General features: G+C 47.0%; 1 protein-coding gene across 1 annotated transcript in view; it reads left to right on the forward strand.

The window, feature by feature from the left end:
• Positions 1-23982, forward strand: part of Arnt2 (aryl hydrocarbon receptor nuclear translocator 2) — a 162282-nt gene that overhangs the window by 65610 nt on the left and 72690 nt on the right. The window contains 1 exon segment of the mRNA XM_059271971.1: positions 772-985. Within this exon segment, the coding sequence (XP_059127954.1) occupies positions 772-985 (214 nt within the window).

The following is a 23982-nucleotide window of genomic DNA, read 5'->3' on the forward strand; positions in this document are numbered from 1 at the left end:
GGGTCTGGGCTGGGGGAAATGCTTGCTTACTGCCGCCCCCAAAGGATGAGTTTGTTCTTTGAGGCCTGGACAGTGTGCGAGAAGGTTGGAGTGGTGGGTGCAGACTCCAGCGTTTGAGGAAGAGTTAGCGCCACACCTCCTGCGGGCCAGGAGCCCAGGCGTTTTATTCCGCTTGGTGTGACAGGATACAGATAGTTACCACTGACTGAGCGGCCTTCAGGCGTGGTTATCTCAGTGTAGCAGAGTTGATTTAGCCTCATTCGTTGCCCCGTGGGGTGATGGCAGGGCTTCAGGAACAAGATGAACAAGAGTGCAATGTCCCCACACAATGGGAAGACTCATGGTCTGTTTCTTCTTTCCTTCTCACTCTCCTTCCTTCCTGCCATCCATGACCCTTGGGGCCATGCACTGGATGCTGGGCCCTTCTGTGGGGTCGTGACTACAGTTTCAGTACATGAAGAAAGTACCTCAGCGAGCTGGTAACTCAGCGCCTCCTGATCATAGTTACCTGCTCCTTCACTTCTCCACACTGGAAATCAACCCCCAACCACTCTCTCCAAGAAAAGATGGTGTATTTTAGGGATGGTGCAAGTTTTGTGCGTTTCTCTAGAGAAAAAAAAAAAAGCTAAGCAGGTGAAATGACGTTCATCAACGCAACCCCTTGCACACCGGAATGAAAGCTACATCAAGGAAGTTGAGGTTGCTAGTTAAGAGAAGATAATGGATCTGGATCTGTTAGTACACTCGCTGAGCATGGCCTTTTCTCCCCAGGAGCTGAAGCATCTCATCCTTGAAGCTGCTGATGGGTTTCTGTTTGTGGTGGCAGCTGAGACAGGAAGAGTCATCTATGTGTCGGATTCTGTCACACCTGTTCTGAACCAGCCACAGTCAGAGTGGTTTGGGAGCACCCTCTATGAACAGGTACACCCTGACGACGTGGAGAAGCTGAGAGAGCAGCTGTGCACTTCGGAAAACTCCATGACAGGTAAGTGCAGCTGTTTTGTGTGTGGCCTTCTGACCTTAAAAATTCTTCATCCAGTAAACACATTGGGGAGCTGGAAGTCACATCATATTCTAAAGGTGAAGTGATACATTTTATTTATTTTGTGTAACAGCTTCATTTACAATATCTTAAAAATGTTTAGTGTCACCTTTTTTTTTCTGAATTTTTCCTGTAATTAGTGCATGTGGCAAGTAGGAGGTGTTCTTGCTACATTAGTGAGACCCATATGTTCTCTTTGTATCGGTATGCTACCCATCACTTATAACCCAGGCCTCAGCCACCTGAAATACAGTTCCTTATTGAGACATATAAGTAAGTCAGACACTTTCTTCAAAATCACCTGTTTGTACAAACACAGGCAATAAGATCTGTAGCATTCACTGGGGAAGCGCGTTGGAAGTAAAGCACTCCATTGCTGATAAAAGTAAACGTAGGAACCTGCTGAAAATGCCCGCACGGCTTTAGGTGGCAAGTGGAGACTCATAAATATTACTAAGTGTGGTGCTTGGCCTGGAAAAGGACATTTGGTCGGGGAAACAGGTCTTAGGAGGTTTTGTCACTTGTGAGTTCTCATGAAATGCTTCAACGACAGTCATGTGAACTCAGAAAGGGAGTTTTAACACCAAATGTAGATAACTCATGGTGAGTTGACATTACTGGTAGATGTCTGGGGTGTGTCAATAATATGGCTCTCTGTGTGGCTTGGTTCAGCCAGGTGCAGTTTTCTGTGTCCATCCACTGTTTCTCATGGATAAGCAAACACTAAGCTCACATTTTTTTTCTCCAATTGTTCCCAAACATATCAGTCAAATTAGAGCAAATATATATTTTCATGACAAAAGTTATAGAATTGTTCTATCAAAATATTTGCATTCTTCTATATAGCATACATCTGTGCTGTATTCTTCCCTGACTGTACCGTATGCTGCTGGGGTTCTCAGGTTGCTTTCTAGTGCAATGCTAAATTCTGGTGTTTTGCATGTAGCAGCCACTCAGTAGAAGCCTAATGAATAAGCGAGCCGTTTGTTCACTGCCATCAATTTGGATCTCTGTGACACGTGTCATAGACTGGGTAATTCAAACTGCAGGAACTGATTTTCTCTCACATTTCAGAGGCTGGAAATTCAATCCCTTAGTACACTTCATCTGCAGCAAAATACTATGAACCAGTAGTTTTAAATATATCTATGGGGCTGGAGAGATGGCTCAGTGGCAAAGAGCACTTGCTGCTGTTCCAGAGGACCTGAGTTCAGTTCCCAGCATTCACACTTGGTAGCTCACAAGTGCCTGTCACTCCAACTCCAGGAGATCCAGTGCCCCCTTCTGGCCTCTGCAGGCAACTGTACTCACGTTCACATACCCACACACATAAATTTTAAATGAAAGGGGTGTGTGTGTGTGTGTGTGTGTGTGTGTGTGTGTGTGAGCACCCTCACACTAAATCTCTATCAATGTATAGTCTCACAATTTTAGAGATTAGGAAGTCTAAAATCAAGCTGTAAGTAAATGTGTCTGGTGAAGGCCCACTTTCTGGCTCATAGATGGCTCCTGGCTGTGTCCTCACAGGGTAGAAAGGACTGGCACAGTCGCAAGGCTTCCATCCTCCTGACCTAATACTCCCATCACCTTGGGAATTAGGATAGCAACCTTCGAAGTTGCAGTCAAGCAATCAGTTGATTTCATCCAGGATCATGGTGTCACAGGCTTGTGTCTCGAGACCTCTCGTCAGTTTCCAGGTGCTTCCCTTCGAATCTTCCAGGGTCTTTCTTTTGTGTGCATCCCTGATAACTCCCCTACTCTTGAAGGGCACCAGTCATATAACCTGACTTTACCTTAATTGCCTCGTTAAAGGCCTTACTCCAAAAGCAATCATATTCTGAGGTTCTGGGAGTTAAGTCTTCAACCTTATGAATTTTTGAGGGAGGGTTGAAAGTCTACCCATAATACTTAGAATCAAATCCAGTCTGGTGGTGTCCAAACTGGCAGAAGTTGAGCTGTTTCTGAGTGATGGTAGTCATTTTCTCAGTGCGGTGATCAGTGGATAGTGATTTAGCATGGGGACAGGGTTTGTGTCTTAACCTTCTCTGCATGCCGGTAAAAGAACAGCACAAACTCAGACTCAGACAGTGGCTTCCTCGCTGGGCTGAAGTCTTACAACACAGAATGTAAAGTTCAACGCTTGGGAACTGTGAGAGAGAAAAGAAGTCAGCCAGGAAGTGTTGGTTTTAAAGCTGAAGTCACCTCCTCTGGAAAGAGCTGTGTTTTTTCCCAGACTTCCTGGATTTGGCCACAGGATGTGGCTTCTTCAAACCCTGTAGAAGACCTAGCTGGGGCAGATGACAGGGGAAGTGGTGGCCAAAGGCAGGGCAGGTTCAGGTCATCAAAGGCTCGTGGACATTTCTAAGTGAAATCTTCATGCATTTGACTGAGTAAAAATGACCTTGGGAGGAGTGTGAGCAGTAGTCACAGTAGCCAGAGCTGGTGCAGTATAAGTAGTCCCCTAAGATGCCAGAGGACTCCCAGTGAGCTGTGGACGGCCAGAGCTCTGAGCTCTCTTTCTGGCCAGGTTCCTCTTGAAAAGAAGATGGGGTTGGAGATGTGTGTCCTGGTCCTTAAGGTGTTGAGAGGGCACAGGATTTTTTTTTTCTTAGAGCCACGTAGTGAAATGGACTCTTCCAGGATACATACAAGACTACTGATCTGGAGGAGATGGCCTGAAAGGGCTCCTTGCGGCAGGGCTGCGTGCTGATAGGCATGGGGTTTGCTGGTGCCCAGGACAGGCTAGAGGTTGATCACTGAGCAGCCAACATGTACATTTCATATAACTTTTTTCATTCAAAACTTAAGGGTTCCTTGATGCCTTTGATTATTGGACAAGGGTCTCAAATCCTTCTATCCCTGAACCTCTGTGGTCTGAGGTCAGAAATAAGTAAATAGGAGCCACCTGAGAGAGTTAAGGTGACAGATACAGGGTCAGAGAGCTAGTCAAGGCCTGCTAGAGTAGAGATGGCTTACCTAGAATAGGCAAACCCCTCCGCTAAGGGAGGGCCTTTCCTCTGACCCTCTCTCCTAGAAAGTGGATGTCCCATTCATTGGACCTGTACCACTATCTGTACTGAAGGTAGGCTGGGGGAGAGGATGCTCTATGTGTGCACAGTGGAGAAGGATCTTAGAAGGATCTTTTTATTGGAGAAAAAAATTCTTACGCTGGGCGGTGGTGGCGCACGCCTTTAATCCCAGCACTCAGGAGGCAGAGCCAGGCGGATCTCTGTGAGTTTGAGGCCAGCCTGGTCTAGAGTGAGATCCAGAACAAGGCACCAAAACTACCCAGAGAAACCCTGCCTCAAAAATAAACAAAAACAAAAACAAACAAACAAAGATGAGATTCTGTACTGACTGCTTGACAAAAACATGAATTGGGGCTTGCAGGAACCTAACACTGAACTTCCCTTAGCAATGGTGTTTACTCATCCAGCATCCACAGTAGCTTCATGAAGCATAACTATCAAATAATGTGAATTGACCCTAAGTCTTTTTTCCCCCCAACCCCAGCATTTCTTTGTTTCATGTGGGGCTTTCAAGTGACATCATACATTTATATGCAGCTCTGGGCTTGGAGCCTCTGGCTGTGCCGTACCTAACAGGCAGAATGATTTCTGCCAGAGTCTCTGTGAGTGTTCTCGGCCTGCCTTTCTTAGCTCTCTTTCGACCCCTCTGCTGTCCTGCCCTGACCCAACCTGAAGGCTAAGGCTTCGAGGCTAGCCTCTGTCCAAGGCACTTGGACTCATGAGTTGAAGTGACTCTTCAGAGGAAGGAGGGACGCTGAGCAGTGAGTGGTGTTTAAGCTGACCCTGATGGAGAGGGACTGTTGTCGAAAATAAGGAGTGCCTTGTGGGGAAAGGGGCTGCAGAAATAACCCCTTCAGACCCTCACTGGGAGGAGTGGCCTCGGGTCTTCAGTCAGAAAGAAGATGTGGAAGAGGTTAATCTGTGGGCATTCCAAGAGGAAGTTCATTTGGGCCATGTCCCCTGGGCTGCCTTGTTGTGCTTAGGGATCTACAGGTTCTCCTGCATTCAGGTAATTGGGTCAGCATTTGGGGTCAGTACAGGGACTAACTTTGGAAAAGACTGCCCAGTGGTGGAAGTGGGTACAAATGAAAAGTAAACTAACTCCCTCCTTCCTTCTTCCCTCCCTCCCTCCCTCCCTTCCTTTTTCAGTGACCATTTATTCATTAATTCATAAACACCTGTCTTGTACAGCTGTGGATAAGTCACACGGGGGGGGGGGGGCGTCCTGTCCAGCTCCTCACCTATAGACACTCACAGCTTCTGTTTACGTATAAGCCCCCATTTCCCAACTATTGCGGTCTGGATTCTTTGTGATAATTTGGGGAGAACCCAAGCTGGGTTGGTCCCCAAGGCTTCAGCTGGAAAGCCCCAGTGCATGAGTCACTCACCCTCAATCAGCTGTGATTAAGCTTCCCTATCTCCCTTTGAGATTTGCTGAAGTCCAGGGATGCTTGGAATCTTGGATCACAGTATTTGGCCAGGCTCCGGTTTGGGCACAGATAGCCGCTCCGAGAGCCGGCCACCAGGGAGCCATTTTCAGGCAGCTGTGCTCACAGCCTCTCAGCAGACATGTTCCGTGAGAGCTTCAAGACGCCATATGCACTCGAGAGTGGGAGAGAAGGCACTTGTGGGACTCTGGATGCTTGTGACTTTCATTTTCTCATTCAACCCTAACAGTGAAATATTAATGCCTATAATTAATCCACTTACATTTCTACGGCGTTCTTTTACCCACTGTAGAGAATAACCCCCACACTGCGGTAGCTCCAGTCACTTACAGAGAACTGGCAGATATCCTCACCCGTTTGGCGAGGGGGCCTGGACCAGGCAATGACTCTGAGGCACCGAGGAGAGATGAAAAGCTTAGATTTTCTGGCCTTCTCTGCCCCATTACAGTCTTGAGCATAGAGATTGCTGCCAATATCCCTGGAGTACCAGCAATCACACCAGTACAGCAACTCCTACCAGGCAGGTCATGGTAGCATTGAAGGCTCAGGGGTACATGAAAGTAGACAGTGTCAGAGTCATGGGACTGAAACAGACAGTCTGGGTGTCTCATCCCCTTGCCTGCAGTGGTTCTCATCTCCAGCAGTGGTTCTCAGTCAGCTATGCGAACATCATTTTTGAACCTGCTGGAAATGGGAGTCTCAGCTCACCCTGGACCCACTAAATCAGAAACTAAGATGAAATAGTCTCTCTGTCTCCCCATGTCCCCAGCTCTTGAGATGCACACTGAACTTTGAGACTTACCAACTTTGTGACACCATCTTGAAACTTTATGTCAAATTCCTCAGGTTGGGTCTACCTTTATTCTTGACCTCTTTAACCTCTGTTTAAGTCACCTTGGAAGGGTAGGGGATAGAAGATTTGGGGAAGTTTCTTATTAATTATGGAGCTCTGTTCACATTTGTCTGTACTGGGCAAGTCGATCTTGGTGAGATTTGGCAAGAGTGTTCTAGGGACCATCAGCACCCAAATCGTCTAGGAGCTTCTTGAAACATAGACTCCTTGCTGACTCCAGTCTGCATTTTCATAAGGATCTCAGAAAACAAAAGGAGGGAGGATTTTGGCTCATGGATTCGGAGGTTCAGCCCAGGGTTGGACGGATCCATTGCTTTGAGACTAAGGCAGGTCAAATATCATGTAACAGAGATTGCCCACCTTGGAGTGGCCAGGAAGCAGAGAGAAAAAGAGGGAGAGGTGGGGGAGGGCAGGTAGCACCCCCAGGACAAGAAATGTTTTTCCACAGCATTCTTGCAATGACTCACTGTCCCAACTAGTCTCTACCTTCCATAGTCCTACACTCATCCCCCGATTTTCTACTCAGATTTTTGAGTCATGGATAGATTAATCCATGAGGAATCTTCACTGATGAAGCTAGAGTTCCCCAAATCCACATTCTATATTTCCCTTATTTGAACACTATTTACACTGGACTAATCTCAATACATGAGGGGTTTGGGGGGAGATGGGGGAATGACAATTTATCTTCAAACCAGAGTAAGTTCCAAGAAACTTATATATGTGTATGCACATTAAAGTTTAAAGGAAACTGACTAGTTTAGTGAAGTGTGGTGAAAGAGGGGCTTGTCGTAGCTAGGGTCATGGATGCGTGACTGGCATGAGATAATGGTCCTGCCCTAGCAACTTCCACGGTCCTTGTGTTTGCCTGGCTCTTTGAGGACGTGGCCCACACACCTCACTGTGAGACAGAAGAGGAAGGAACCTCTGGGATACCCATTCTGCTACTCTAGGAGAACGAGCCAGATGCTCCGAAGACCAGCCTGAAACAGAGGGCATGTGATGGGATGAGTGAGCCTGGGAAAATAGTGGGGGTTGTCACCATTCCGTCTCAGCCCACCCAAGGCAGCTGAGCTGCCTTGGTAACACTTCACAAGAGAGGGCAAGGACAGAGTGTGTGGAACGGAACTGTGCACTTGGGTCCTTCAGGGGAAGAATGTGAGGCAGATAATTGGTCCCACAGGAGTTCTGTGAACTATGCAGTCCACCCTGTGGTATCAGTTCAGGAAGAAGATGGTGTATTTCCAACTGTCAGTCATGAAGGTAACTTCATGAAAACCATATTTTCAAATACATAGTTTATTTTCTTTGGAATGCCCCAACTTAGTCTTTGGACTGATGCCAGAATCTGAAGCCCTAAACACATTCAGCAGTCCATTTCTTGCCATATTAGGTAACACAGAAGAAAAAAAGAGTAATTCTGGATTTTAACTCAACTATTAACACTGTTATTGAGTTTCTGTTGTTTGAAGGGGAAATGAAACATCTTAATGGTTAGAAAAGCTTGTTTATTTGAGTTAAGCCGCTGGAAATCGGCCAGCTCTGTAGTAAACACACAAGCTGCAGGGAAAGTGTGTGGAGTGGGGCTGTCAGAGGTGCCCAGTAAGTGCACACGAGTGTAGAACTGAGCACACAGCTAGGTGTTCTGCCTCTTGACAAAGACACTCCCCCTGGAAACCACAGTGCTTTGCATCCCAGATGTTTCCCTGGAGCCAGTTCAGTTCTTTCTCGTTGTTAAATATTTACACAACCTGCTGTGTTCTGCTTCATGAATACATAGCATGCTGATGCCCCCGGAACTGTTTGTGTTTTTCTCTCATATTTTCCTTTGAAAGCTATTTCATGAATGTGGACAGATCTCCAGCCTGAGCTGCTGGGTTCATTATCATGGTGGTGTCACAAAAGGTGAAGAAGCCGGAGTGGTGTTTCTGCACACACTGCAGTTTCCTGCAGAGAGGCTTTTCTTGCATGCTGCCAAAAAGTCCCACGAGGTGTCTAGTGGGACTCAAGCACTGGACCAAAGGGGGAGATGAGGAGGAGTCATGGGGACATGGAGAGGCAGTTAGGGGAGGTGCCTCCCCATGTCCCTGTGGTCAGCTGGCCTGGGTGACATTCTTTACCTTGAGGACTAACTAGCTTCAATAGACTCACTTCCTCATCTGTAGATACAGATAACAGTGTATCCCCTAAGGACCAACACAGAGCATTCCAAGAGCTAATCTGTGGGACAGCAGTAATGGCTATGTTTGGAAACTGGCATTTTATTCATTTCTGAATCATCGAGAATGTCACTGAACCACTAACATAGATGGCTGGCCTTCCAAATGTCCCTGCTGGCTCTGGTTAATTTCTTTTCTTGTCCCCTGAAAGTGTCTTGTCAGCACAGGCTTGTAAGGAGGACAGGGAGAAAAGCTGGACTTCATTCAGTCATCCATCAAACACAAGCTCACCAAGCACCAACTTTATCAAGATACTACACTAAGTGTTGGGGATATGGTAATGAATTAAGCCAAAATAGCCAAGCTCTTGTGGACTTTACAGTTTATGGGGGCACAGGTACCAGAGAAAGAGTCATGTTTACTACATGTAACGTGGTGGGACATAGGGTAAAGTCCTTAAGGGCAACGAAAGCCGATAATGTTCATTGGACCTGTCTAGTTGGATTGCAGAAGGCTGTGGGGGTGAGTGCTGCTTTGTAAGACCTGGCAAGGAAGCCAAGGGTGAACCAGGTAAGGTTGTCAATGGAGAGGAGGTGGTGCTTTTTCCCAGAGTCTTAGAGTCCAGGGGTTTCCAGCCAAAGGGATCCTGTGTCCTTGTTGTATATGAGAAGTTCACTGTGGCCATAGAATGGAGGAAGGGTGTGGGAAGACAGTCTGGCTGTGTGTGGGAGGCAGAGTTCATCTCAGGAGGATACAGAGGTTTCATCTCAGGAAGATGTGGCAGGGGGGTGCCTCAGGAGATGGAAAGATTCAGCTCATGCAGGTATGGAAGTTATCCAGCTAAGAGAGATGATGCAGGCTGGGGCTAGGTGGTGATATTTTCCTCTGACTGTTATAGTGACCGTAATCTGGGATAGTTTAAACAACAGGACTTGTTTTATCATAGTTCTAGAAACCAGAATTCTGGAAACCTAGTGTGAAACTGAATTGGTTCCTTCTGTGGGTTCTGGGTGAAAATCTGATCTAAGCCTCCCTCCTGCCTATCCTGGTAGATGCCTCTTGATCTGTGCCTCCTTCATAACTTGGTGTCTCCGTATCTAAATTCACCTCAAATCGGGACACCGGTTACGTTGGACTAACACCCACCTTAACCCAGTGTGACTTCATTATATCTAAAAAGACCTTATTTTCAAAGAAGGTACCAAATTCTACAAGGATGTGAATTTGGGAGAGTACAGTATTAAATCAAGTCCAGGTAACAAAGTGGAGACAGAAGGAAGTGGTTATATCCAAGAGAACTATAGGTATACAAAGCAATCAAAGAGAGACAGGTGAACCTGAGTTCAAGGCCAGCCTGTCTAAAGAGCAAATTCCAGGACAGGTGGGGCTACACAGAGAGACCCTGTCTCAAAAAGCAAAAACAAACACAAACAAACAGATAAATAATCAGAAGAGTTGACACAATGGCTCTAGTTCTTTCTGTAACCAAGGAGGATGGCCTTTGTCAGCTTTGAGCTGCCCTGTGTGTTCACCGATAAGTAGTTTCTACCAGAAGGAAGTTTGGCCATAGATGGAGTTGGAAATCCCCCTCAGTGTCCCTGAGCTCTTGTTGAATCCAGCCACACAGCTTATCCCTTCCTGTGGTGTGTTTGTGGTTAATGATGGTCCCCTGGATTCACCTAGCTTCTTTGCCTAGATCGACTGCTGCAATGTGACCTGCTCGGAACTAAGCATATTCAGGACTGTTAATGTTATAGCTATGGCCCACCCTGCCTTATGAGTCAATAGTATTGAAATCACAAGGATGGGTCTTGCAGTCCTGGGGGTGGCACGTGACTCTACTTGCCTCAACATCTTGGCATGGGACCCATTCAGCTGGGAACATGGTATAGGTTGAGCCATGTTGCCCAATTCCTCTACTGGTTCTTACTTGATCCCTCTTCATTGCTTTCCAGTCCAACCACTTAACTGAAGTGGGTTTAAGTCTTCCATAGGTGGGATAAAGAGCAGTGTATTCCTACCTCTAGTACTCAGATCTGCTGGGGTTGGAATTCAGACCATCAGAGCCAAGCAGCCAGCCTACCTTCCCGTGATTCTTGCCCATGTTTCATATCTGCCTGGGTTCCAAGCCTGGGCTTCTGTCTCTCTTCATCTGCCTTCCTTTGTTCTGACTCAGTTCACCACCTGATACATGAGTCTAGCCAGCTCCCACCTGCCCTGGATCAGACCTGCCACATTGCTCTGTCTGCGTTGGCAGCAGCACATCCAGACACGTGCACACCTGGTGCCTATGGGGACAGAAGAGAGACTTAGATCCCCTGAAACTGTAGTTATAGACTGATGTGAGCCACCCCGTGAGTGCTGGGATCTGAGCCCAGGTCCTCTGCAAGAGCCACAAGTGTTCTGAACCTCTTAGCCATCTCTCCAGTTCCATAATCTGTATTTTCAAAAGCAAATCTGTGGTTCCAATGCGAACCAGAGGCTGAGAACTCCCACATCCTAAAATGATCTCTGGGAGCAACAACAACAAAAGAGTAAGAGGAAAGAGACCACAAATAAAGTACAGTCTAGTCTGCCCTATGCCTAGTAGAGAAAACGTCAGAGAGATGAAGAGCTACTTTTGACTTTACTCGGCCAACAAACAGAATGTTAAAGATGATGGTGAACGCACAGCATCCGCACTTTAAACCCTCTGCCAGGGTCTCTGTTCCTTCATCAAGTATCTTTCATCTTAACCTTGGTACTCAAGCAGTGAGTCCACAGAAGACCCCCTCAACCCCTTCTTAAAAAAAAAAGAAAAGAAACTATGACAAAAATAGCCCAGGAATAGTATTGTTTTTAGGAAGACATAATTATTTTGAGTTGTTTGGAACGTTTTGAGAGACACTGAATCATTGCTTCCTGGTGCTGTGATTTAGATCTCGGTAAAAACCTCACGTGATGGTCAGACTTTGTAAAGCCTTCGGTTAAAAATAGCTTGATTGCAAAACCCCAGCGTGCTTGAGAAAATTAAAATAGTTTCCTCCAGCTTCACCAAAGAATGACACACATCTCCCCCAGAAGTGGCAAACGGTTGAATGCAAATTCATGCCTAAGCTCTGTCCTTCCTCTTCACTGCCTTTTCTGTGGATGCTAATTGAAGAGAGCATCTGCATCCAGTTTGCCCTTTATTTTTGTAAATTCTTTGCTTACACCCGGACGAGAAGCCTCCTCTGCCAGTTGCGTGCTTAGGCTTTGGTCCAATGGAAAGATGCATGGATGGCTTGCCGTTTTCCCCTTCGAGTGATGACACAAATTACTCCCCAGTGAGCTATTTACAATGTCGTTCTTTAACCTTGACCCAGTGCACATGTTCTGAGGACTGAGAATCACGAGAGCGAGCGCTACACACTGAGGTTGTGGGGGCCGACCCCACCTGTCATTCATAACTCTCCCCCTGTGACTTGCTTGTGATATGGCCACTTGGCTTTGAATGTAGGTAGCAGCAAAGCCAGCGACCTCCGGAGAGACCCGTTTCCACTTGAGAACAGCATGCTTGTACTCAGCATACTGAATACTGCAGCCCATGACTCTACCACTGTCTCAAGCCGCACAGATGATATTGGTTGGGAGAGCTGGATATCTAGACCTGCAGACCATTGGCGAGGTAATGCCTACAGAGACAGATTCTGTTCTAAGAATCTGGGTTTCACCCCCGCTTGCTGGGTGACCTTAGCCAAGGTTAGGATTCTCCCCAAGCCTCTATTTTCTCCTCAGTGTGATGTGAGGAGGGTGCTCAGGCCATGGCCTACCATATCTCAGCCACCACCTTTTTTCCCTAACTTAGGTACCTAGTTCCTTTGTATTTGGTGGAGTTCCCGAGACACACAAGCTGGATGGATGTTTATTTACAGTTATGTGAACACTAAGTGTTGAGGGAGAAAGAGAAAGGTCTTCAGGAGAGGTCTGGTCTGTAGGAATGGGACTCAGCAGTATAAATTGCACATAATTCGTCCCATTTGATATACCAGGCTTTTTCTTTTGGGCCACCAACCAGCTCCCAAATCATGACACAGAAACTTCTTACTAGTTATGAATGCTCTGCCTAGCTTAGGCTCGTTTCTGGCTAGCTCTTTAAACTTAAATTAACCTGTTTCTCTTTATCTACAAATGCAACACAGCTTTACATAATTAAACAAATGCAGCATAAACAAATGTAACACACCTTTACACAGTTAAAGCAATATTCTGCAGCATAAACAAATGTAACACATCTTTGCCCAGTTAAAATAATATTCCACAACAATCTGGAGCAAGAAAGTAGTCTTTGGCCACCCTATCCTAAGCAGTCACTGGCTGCAGGCTTTGGGAGGGGAGGCTTCAGGCCAAGTGGTTTCTAGGACAATTCTGTGAAGAAAATGCAGGGAAGCCTGTAACAAGTTGGAGAGGGATACTCCTTCCTCCTGGGACAAGAGGCCTAGGGGAGCCTCTGTGGGACATCGGAAGGGTCCTTCAAAGAAAGGGAGCTCCATGGCAAAGGTGGCAAGTCTCGAGGTGACTGGACCACCTGAGCAGCTGGGGGTTGCCCAGGATTATCTGACCAAGTATGTGTCAGGTATGCTAAGACTGGAACTGAGGTAATGGGGCTCTCTAGTCCCCACTCTTCTCAGGACTGGTAACATCTTGGCTTATGAGTGAGTCTAGTCCCTGAGACTTAGTCCCCACTTTTCATGAGTGAGGAGGGCCTCTTTCTGGTAGGCCACCATGTGTCTTTTATTCCACAAAGTATTAACCGCATGTCTCTGATGAGAATGGAAGCGGCAGCCGGACATGAAATAGACATGGTCGCCATCCACAGCAGAACTCCCAGTGTGGCTAGGAAAGAGACAGATGGCCGTGTGGTAAACCAGAATGGAAAGGCTCTGTGTCCTCAGAGGATGGAGCAGGGTGCTGAGATAGGAACAGGGCCCTAACTCCTGTGCTGGAGGATGTAGATTGGGGAAATGACTCGGTAAGAGCTGAGGCTGTGTTTGACTGGAGATTCACAGTTTACAGGGTCAGGCTGTGGAGTAAGCGAGTCTGAGGAGGGAAGGCTGCCGTGGGTGTGACAAGGAGGAAGGCCAACTAGTGCTGGTCCCAGAGAACCATTTTGCATTTAAGATTTACACATAGGGCAAGAAGCAGTCCCTAGAAGGATATTACCACAGTCTGCATTTTTTTTTTTTTTTTTTTTTATAGATAAAGACTTCCAGTTGCTGGGAAGGAAATGTGGTTTTGAAATCTAAGAATAAGAACTAATATTTATGTACTATTAGAGGTGCTATGCAGGGTGACTCCAGAAATGTTTTCCCTTACATCCTCCAGGCAGGCTTTATACAGGCTGTTCTTTGGCATGTGCTGTCCAGTTGTTGCAGCCCCATGGCCGTGGCCCATCCTCCTTCCCTGGACCACCTTTGCACATCAGTCGCATGTGTGTGGCAGTCTGTCTCAGAACCTCTGCCTTCTGTTTATCCTCGATGACTGAAGCTGGGAGAGTTGGCCTTTGGCTTTTTCCAGGTCGCTCAGGGGTCTCTGTCACTTATGGCTCACCAATACTTGAGAGCTGTTGTTTGGTGGAATTTGATGGCCTCAGGAGGGAGAGTGAATCCACTTCCTTACACACACACACCCATCATTTCCTTTCTTTCCTCTACTGAATCTTCCCTCCTCCCCTTTTCATTCAGTGCAAGTTTCTAATATTTAACAAGATTGACTTTTTTAAATCTGGGAACAGGTGTCTAGAGGCTTCAGTAACAGGCAGATGTTTACTTTGGTCCTGGCCACTTGCAGGGAACAGGCTCCTTATCCACTCCTCACTGGAGCCTCCTCACCTTGGCAGGTCAGCGGGCCCCTCTGCCCTGAGCTCTGGACCACTAGGCCTCTGCTCTCCATCTCCTGCTTGGAGAATGGACACTTCTGTTAGACTTCTTTACTTCCTTCCTTGGCATAGAGTTCCTCCATACAGTCACCTGTGGGCCTCTGAAGTCAAATTTGGGATCATGGTGGAGATGCTCAAATGCCCCACACAGAAGTCTGTGGTCACGTGTAGCCTGCACACCTCCTCCTATGGACTTTACATCACCTCTAGATGGCTTAGTAAATCCAATACATTGTAAATGCTATATGAGTTCGGGTTATAAATGTCCCTCAAATGTGATTACGCTGCTGCACTGTTGGATTGGTAGAACCTTTAAGACTTGAGGCCTAGTAGGAAGTCTTCAAGATCCTGAAGGACATACTCAAGATCAGAGGTTCGTGGAAAGAAGGTTCTCTTTTTCTCTTCTTAGCCACCAAGTGAACGGGTTTCTTCAACATGCACTCCTGCTATGAGGGGCTACCTCACCACAGGACCAAATGCAGTGTGACCAACTGATGTCGGAAATCAGAAACTCCAAAACGATAACCTTGAATAACGTCATCTTCTTATAAGTTGATGGACTCCAGCCTGTTTGTTCTAGTGATGGACATAGTCTGTAAACAGTCACTGTGCTGTGTTGTTCAGGGGTAATGGTGGGGAACATAAGGTGTGTCCGTAGTCAGTGCAGATGTATTTCTTAGAGCATTTTTGATCTGTGATGGGTGGAATCTGCGAAGGTGAAATGCATGGACACAGAGACATTGCCAAGTATATTTGTCAAACTCCATTGCTTCTCATTTCTGTACCCACCCCACCCAGATGTGCTGTTTTTGTTTTTGTTGTTTTTGCAGAAATTTTTCAGTGTCTGTCTGATCTAATTACCTCCCACTGTTCTTCCTGGGTCTAGGTTTTCCTGGTATTATGATATTTTTAATCATTTCATTAGCAATTCGTGAAGGAAAGGAATCCAGACCTGAAGTTGCCTTTTCCAGTGCTTTGGCAGTCTGGCCTCCTGCTGTCCATCAGCCTGACTGTCTTCAGCCCTGGATGGACAATCATTTACCCTTGAAATGAAAACCCTCAGGCTCACATTTCTGGCATTTTTGTAGCATGATCCCCCAAGAGGAATTTATTTCTCTAACTCACACTCCAACATACTCTAAACAGGATGAGGGATTTGTACTCTTGTCTGCCGATTAAATAGCAGAGGTGCCAGGCGTGCGGGGCTGTGAGTGATGATTTCCTAATGAATAGCAGAGCGGCAGGCTGCAGCAGGAGGCGCCCCTGTAATTCCATATTATGATTGGAATTCAAATGCAGGGAAGAGTTACGGGGCTCTGCTGAGAGTTGAGGCGCCCAGTTGCTGAGGTGGTAGAGGTGGCATGGTCTGTTCCCTTGGTGCTCTCTGCCCCTTGGGAGAGCTGTCCCCCAGCCTTAGTCTGTTCTTTACTTAGGAGATGATGGCTCTCTGATGCTCCCTGCAGACCGCCACAGACCTGTTTTGCCATCTACTGCCTGCCCCTTGCTAATTAACACCTCATTAGCGCCTTCCCCAGATGGAGGGCAGGGAACCTGGGGCCAACAATACAAACCAGACGCTTGGCAGGAAGCTCCTTCTGAGTGTCAGTGGGACAGGGGCCCATCAGGGGCTGTTTGCCAGTCCCCATCAGCCTCACCGAGCCTCTTTCTTTTGTCACCCCACTGTTACAGACCGGAATCTAAACAAAAGCCGAAAGCCGGGAACCACATTCCGTAGTCAGAAAAGCAAGAGAGGGATGGGGCGTGGTTCCCCACAACCTGCTCCTAGCATGGACAGTTCCACCTGTGAACAGTGAAGGTGCATTGCTCTGTTGAGTGGATGGGACCATGGCTACCAGTCATCCCTTCTCCCCTGCGGACATTTCCAATAGATTGGTGTTTTCCCACTGGTCAGGACACTCAAGTCTCCAAGTAGAGTGTGCTTGCTCCCCAGGTGTTACATATGGCTAGTACTGGATGTGAATGCTCAAGTCACAAAGTTTTGCTTCTCAAATATAACTTATCCATGTATGTCAAAGAGCACATCACATTAATTTTCTCAGGAAGTTCGGAGGAAGCAAAGCTTTTACTTTGGTCATATGCTCTGGCCTTTGAAAGGCACATTGACTATCTATTGTCAACAATATGAAGGTGTGAATGGGGCTGTCAGAAGCATATGCCTCAGTGTGGAAGAGGAGAACAGAGAGGAGGGGGAGAGGGAGGGAGAGAGAGAGGGGTAGAGAGAAGGAGGTAAGCATAACTACATTATTATTATTATTATTATTATTATCATTATTATTATTATATTATTGTTGTTGTTGTTATTATTATTATTATTTTGGTTTTGTTTTTTCGAGACAGGGTTTCTCTATGTAGTCCTGGCTGTCCTGGAACTCACTCTGTACACCAGGCTGGCCTCAAACTCAGAGATCTACCTGCCTCTGTCTCTGCCTCCTGAGTGCTGGGAGTAAAGGTGTGTCCCACCACTGCCCTGCTTAACTTCTTATATTACTTGATTTTCTCACTTTTGTGGGGAAATACCTGATAGAAGGTACTTAAAGGAAGCAAGATCGGTTTTGGCTCCTGGTTTACGGAGGGACGCGTCCTTTGTAGAAGGAAGGCGTGGAGGTGGGAAGCGGCTGCTTACCCTGGATCCACAGTCAGAGAGCAGAGAGGGGTGAGGCCTGATGGGTAGTCGGCTTCCTCCTTTTGCTGCTTTTGCTCAGTCTGGTATCCTCACCCTTGGAATGATGCCACCCACACTCAAGGTGGGTCTTTCCTCTTCAGTCAAAACTCTGGAAATACCCCACAGGTGTGTCTCCCATGTGCTTTTAAATCCGGTCAGTGGAGACTAAGCCCTTTCCTGGGACTGTCCTAGGCGCCTCCAACCCACCTGCAGCTCCTATGCCTCCAGCCTCTGGCCCAGCAAGACTTCTTGGTCCCATTCTCAAGCCCCTCTCCCAGTTTTCCCACACCTCGGGGGCCTCCTCCTCTTCCAGTACTGTCTTTGCAGCTCAGAGCCCCTTCCAACATGCTGTGCTGTTCTGGACACCACCCTGCCACTGCTGATCTGTCTCCACTCTCTGACCCCAGGCTGCCTCTGCACAGACTTTCCTCCCAGCTCTTCTCCGGTCCAGCTGAGAGTTCACAGTTAGATGGGAACATCTTGCTTTCCCAGACTGTGCCGTTGTGCTGACACTGTAGCTTACATTTTTCAGGTTTCTATTGGAAGGAGGAACATCACCGGTAGGTGCTCCTCACCTCCCTGTTAGGGGTTCATGAACTTCCGTGCACTCTCTTCTGACAATAGTATTTTAAGAAAAGAAGTCCTGTTATCCTATGGGGTATTCCTAGTATTGGAATGAGGCTGTTTTTTCAGTCCATTCCTGACTGAAATCATCTCACTTCCAGCACCACTGTCTCCCCTGCTGACTAGAGTGACATCTCCTGCCTATGGTAGAACCTGCTGCTCCGTAGCTACTGCCTCTGGGTCAGGAAGCCATATTCCACTGCAGATTTTTTAACCATGTTGAGTTTGGTGGGAAAATAGTTCTGAACTGGCCAATGGGGTATACCATACACAACCTGTCATTCTCTGGCTGCTGCCGTCTGCCTCTGCCTGGATTACCACACAGAGCCAGGTTAGGTGCGCTGCATCTGGGGCTCAGTGGCTCAGGTACCAGGCGAGGCCTATGTTTGGTGCCTCTTGGTTGTTGCTGAAAGTCAGGAGCTTAGCTTTTGTATGCTGCCGAAAGGAAGATCAGGGTAGAGACTTGTCCTCGGAGGCTGGAGTCTTCAATCTTCCGAAGTCCCTTAGAAAACTGTGAACACAAGGACAAACGGACACCCGCAGGAGCACCTAAGGAATTGTGTGTGATTCAGTTGCCATCCAGGTGTGGCTGTGTGATTCCAGACAGAGCTATTGGAAGCCTACGGTGATGAGGTACCTGGTTCCAGGGGTACAGATCTGCTCTCCAACTGGTTATCCATGCTTACAGTTTTTAATATAGGAAAGGAGGCAAGCCATCACCCAAGCAGCAGTACTGTTCTGTGCCATGCAAAAGCCCCCCAAGTTCCAACCTGGGTACTGTAGATAGAATCTGTGGGTAGCTCCAGAGTGACCTCGGCCAGGAAGGAAACCAGTATCTTAGTCCACAGCTGCACAGAACCAAATCCTGCCAAGAAACTGAATGGGTAGAAGTAGATGCTTCTCCAGACACAAGCTCAGCTCAGTCTGTACCCTGGTTCTGGCATTCTAAGATGCTCACTGGGGAGCCCATTGGAGTGGGTTGAGAGTAGAGAAGTGTTTGAGAGCTGATACGCTTGGGTGTGTTGATGAGGACATGAGAAAGAAAGGCCTTCCTTCCAGAGCAGGGATTTCAGAGAGGATGAGAAAAGGAAAGGCTTTCTCCCTTCTTAGGATTTCAGCTTCATGTTCGTCTCCAAGCATTTGCTGCAAACTGAACCTGTAAATGTGGCGCGTGCAGGGTTCTTAGTGAGTGCTGGCCTGCAAGGAGTTCAGGCCAAAAGAATAGCAGGTACAGCCAACAACTCCAGCTGGGCCCGGAAAACGTGTCTGGGGAAGACTGGAGCTTCCGAACTGTGCATGAGTGTTAGCCGCTCCCCACCCCCCTTGCTGAACTGAACTCACATGAACTTGAACCCTCAGTGATCAAGTCCAGCTGCATTCTCTTCCCTCCCGGGAGCAGGTACTGCATTGATGGCATACTTAGTTTTTAGGAGCTTTTATAGCATTATCCTCTATCCCTACAAATAAACTGAAGCCCTGTCTACGAGCAGACAGGCTTGAGCGAGAGCCAAGAGGCTGCCTGAGCTGCTTATCATCTGTGAGGTGGGGCTCCTTTCTCACTTGGATTCTTCCTTTGCACAGGGTGACTGGGTGGATTATCTGTTGCTCACAGTACCATGTTTTGAGAATGAAAACTAACTGCCTGGACCACTTCCGGTTTTGAGAGCACTGCTCTTTCTGTAACCCCACCCAAATGGACATGTAAACCTCTACCTCCCTGACCCCACTCTCCTAAGAACTGCTGAGACAGACTAGAATGGTCCAAAGGACTCTATTAAGTCAAAAGGAAAAATCAAAAGGCAGTAAACAAATGCACAGGAAGAATTGCCAAAGCAAACCAAAGCCAGATTTCCCTCGTCTAGGTCTCTGATCCTGAAACAGACACAGTCTAGCCACAGTCCCCTGCAGATGGCTGACTTCCTATCCCGCCCCCCCCCCCCCCAGTGCCCATCTGCTGTGTCTGATGGGTACTTTCTCATCTTCTGCTATGGGGCATCAAGCTCTTATGTTGGACTGTGTGGTTAATAGCCCAACTCCCTACTCCTTAGCTGTGAAACCATCCTTCTTGAGTTGTTGAATGTATCTGGACTTCAGTTTCCTCATGGAAAAATAAAGTCTATTGGTATGACCAAGGAGGGGACATTGTTGAGGATGTCTGTCTAGGGCACAGGCAGCAGGGAACTTCACTGCCCATACCGTATTCACAATAGTAAGCTACAGAGAATTAATCTGTTTTCCTTTACCTCTGTGCTTTACCGACAGTTTCTGGCATGTGAGTGGTAAGGTATTTTTTTTTTTTCCTCTGAGGCTGACTTCTAAATATCCCTCTCCATGCTTGTTCTGGTTTGCTTTCTGTTGCTGTGAGAAAACACTCTTACCAAAATCAGCTTAGGAAAGAAAGGGGTTTATTTCATCTTGTAATTCCCAGGTTATAACCCATCATTGAGGGAAGTCAGGGCAAGAACTCCAGGCAGGAACCTGAGGTACTAGGAGGGGCCTCTGGTGACTCATGGTTGTTGAGAAGTCAGGAGCTTAGCTTTTGTAGATTGCTAAAACTGCTGGAGGAATGTCACTTCCTAGCTCTCTCTCTGGCTCATGCTCAGCTAGCTTTCTCATATAGTTCAAGTCCACCTGCCTAGGGATGGTGATGGCCACAGTGGGTTTGGGCTCTCCCACATCTATCCCCAATCAAGAAAGACAATTGCTCATTGATAATCCGATCTGGCCAATCCTTCAATTGAGACTTCTTGGGATGATTATAGGCTGTGTCATCTTGACAGGTGAAGATAACTAGAACACTGTTCATCCTGGGTAGAGCACTCTGAGCTACCTCCTAAGTTTATTTTACAGTTCACACAGAATTACATGTGTAGACATTTATTGTGTGATATTTGCCCTTGTATACACTGTGTGGTTAATTCTCTAGTTCTTTTCTGTTAAAGGCCAGGGATTTAATCCATGTTCTACTGCTGTGAAGAGACACCATGACCTAGACAAGTATACAAGAAGTCATTTAATTGGGGACTTGCTTACAGTTTCAGAGGGTTAGTCCATTATCATCATGGCAGGAAGCAGACAGGTGTGGTGCTGAAGGAATAGTTTGCATCTGGTCCATAGGCAGCAGGGAGACAGGGAGACAGACAGATAGACAGACAGATACTGGTTGTCTTAGGGTTTCTATTGCTGTAAAGAGACACCATCACCACAGAAACTCTTATAAAGGAAAGCATTGACCTGGGGTGGCTTGCAGTTCCGAGTTTTATTCCATTATCGTAATAGCAGGAATCATGGAGGCACACAAGCAGACATGATGCTGGAGAGGTAGATTAGAGTTTTACATCCAGATCTTCAGGTGACAGGAAGAGGAAATGACACTGGGCCTGACTTCAGCATTTGAAACCTCAAAGCCAACCCCCTGTGACACACTTCCCCCAGCAAGGCCACACCTTCTAATAATGCCTCTCACTATGAGCCTGTGGGGGACATTTTCATTCAAACCACCACATTGGGCCTGACATGGGCCTTTTAAACTTCAAAGCCCACCCCAAGTGGCACACCTCCTCCAACAAGGCCACACCTCCTAATCCTTCCAAACAGTTCATCAACTGGGGACTAAGCATGCAAATATATGAGCCTGTGGAGCATTCTAATTCAAACCACCACAACCGAAGAACCTCCTATTAATCATGGCTGTTGGACCGAAAATGGAGAAAACTAAAACTGAACTTGTGATTTGCACACAAAGCGGGGAGGGCCAATTCGTTGGCTCTAAGACACGAACGCCACCAGGTTTTGTGTTTTTACTGCTCTTTTGACGTTATAAACCCAGTTTTCCCATGAGGCATTGCTGCTGGAAGAGTCACACTCAGACCCCAAAAGGAAAAGAGATGGAATGATGGTAAAGCTTACATTGTGTCTGAGGAGGACTCTGGCCTGCTTAGAATAGCAGTCTTAGAACCAATCGCTGTGACAGAAGGTGGGTGAGGTGCTTAGGTGGTGACAGAAGAGAGACCATCTTGCATCAGGTGCTTAGCCCTCAACCAGTTTCTGTGGTCAGGGTGGTTGTTGGTTTTACGCGGCGATTTTACCCTGCGAGGAAAAGTCATGAGGCACAACAGAACCCACTATAAGTTTTATTAGGAGAAGGGAGGGACAGAAGAGAGTGTGGTCAGGCCTGCTGAAAAGACCTGTGCAGAGAGAGGGAGGACTATGTGGGACCCGCCTTTTATGGACTACCCCCGCGCATGCGCACATGGGCCCACGTGGCTACTCCACGCATGTGCATAGATCACGTGATCATGCTGCGTGCAAATAACATGACCACATAGCACATAGATTATGTAGGACGTAAGGCCTGGGAATGACTAGGCGGAAATGCCTTGGTGTCTCGCCAGGGCATACGCCATCACGGGGGCATGGTTAGAATTCCTATCAGTGGTGAGCTCTTGGGAGAAGATGGCAGCTCCTTGTTCCATGTTCATAATAAATGGAACTGGGCCTGAGCACCATCCTAAAAAAAGCTTTGCAGTAGGAAGAACCTGGTAGATAGAATAGCAATGTCTCCACACAGCTCTGCTGCCTATCCGTGCTCTCTTCCTTTGCTTTGGAGAGAAACTGGCTTGACTAGAACTGGAGAACGGATTGGCGCATTGCCCTGAATATCTGCCGTATGTTATGAAGTATGAGGAAGCTGTCCCCACCTGCTGTGGTCTGAATTCCCATGTTGAAATGGACCCTCACTGGGAGCCTTGAGATAGGGCCTGTAAGTGTGACTACCCTACGAGGGCCTGATGGGATCAGAATACCCAGCAGAAACAACTTAAAGAAATGTTCACTTTGTCTTAGAATTTCAGAAAATTTAGCCCATGATGGCCTGGTCCATCAGCTGGTTACCAGTGGCATCAGGACTGTGTGCCGGAGACAGCTGCTTAATCTCACCACAGACAGACAACAGAGCCAGGCAGGACCAGGAACTGGGTACCACTTTCAAGGCCCACCCCTAGTGGCCCACTTCCCCCCAGTGAAGCCCTGTGTCCCAGAGGTTCTAGATCGTACCCCCAACGGGGTCAGTTTCAGAATAAGCATTCAAAACATGGGCCTGTGGGGATATTTGGGGTTCAGACCCCAATGCTCTGATGAGAAAGATTCGTGGAAGCCTGCTTGCCTCTTTCTCCTCACAAAGATGCACTGGTAAGATGGTATCTATGGAGAACAGGCCTTCATCAGACACCAAATCTGTCACTGCCCTGCTCTTGAATTTCTCAGTCTCCAGAACTGTGAACAATAGTCAACTGCTTACAAATTACCCTGTCTAAGACAGGCATTTGGTTATAGCAACCCAGTAGGTTAAAACACACCTTTAGGGGTAGAGGGCCTGTTCCCTGTGCTCTCCCAGGCTAACTGCACACACTGCTTGGGTTCTGGTGCGGGGTCAGGGTGTTTTTTCCTGTGTGTACAGCTGTTGGGATGGTGGGGGTCAACCTTCTGAGAAAGGGAACACGTTGTCACTGAAACACCAATGAAAGCCTCTTCAACCCCTGGTTCCCCGTTTCATGGGGCCACATGTTTTTTTGGAACCACATCAAATATTGTTATGTTGGGGCGGGGGTAGTTATGACTTTGTTTTTGTCACTAAATATTTTTTTTTCTTATTTTTCTCCCTTGCTATCTTGGTTTTCCTTTTAAAACCAAGATAAGATGTTTCTGGTTTTCTCAAGGTTCTTTTGATGAAATATTTCTAATTTATATTTATATTTTTCTTGTAGCCTGGGGAGCATTTTTATGTGCACAGAGTCTTCTTTTGTAATCCTATCCAAGACAAACCTCTGATTCTTCTTTTTCAAAAAGTCACCACTAAGAAAAATAAAACTTAAAAGCCGGCTTGCCAAAAGCATTATGGACGGGGCATATGCTCACAGGAAAAGGCATTCTGCCCTAGAGTCTTTAAAATGTCTCTCAGTACAGGGTCAGGTGATGGATATCTTTGTGAACTATGTAGTCTCTGCCATGATCACTCAACTTGGTCGTTGTAGTTTGGATGTAGCCATGGATCAGAAACAAATGAGTAGACAGGACTGTTTTTCATTAAAACTTTATTTACAAAAGCAGATGGTGGGCCAGATTTTAGCTGACCCTAGTTCTCAAGCATTTCCTGCTTTTTAACTATCTGAGAAAAATTATAGTTCAAAACATTAAGGTAGATGAGTGTCATTTTTATCCCCATTTCCTGGGTGTGGTAGTTTGAGTGA

Source organism: Peromyscus eremicus, chromosome 1, assembly GCF_949786415.1.
Source record: "Peromyscus eremicus chromosome 1, PerEre_H2_v1, whole genome shotgun sequence".
Lineage (NCBI taxonomy): Eukaryota > Metazoa > Chordata > Mammalia > Rodentia > Cricetidae > Peromyscus > Peromyscus eremicus.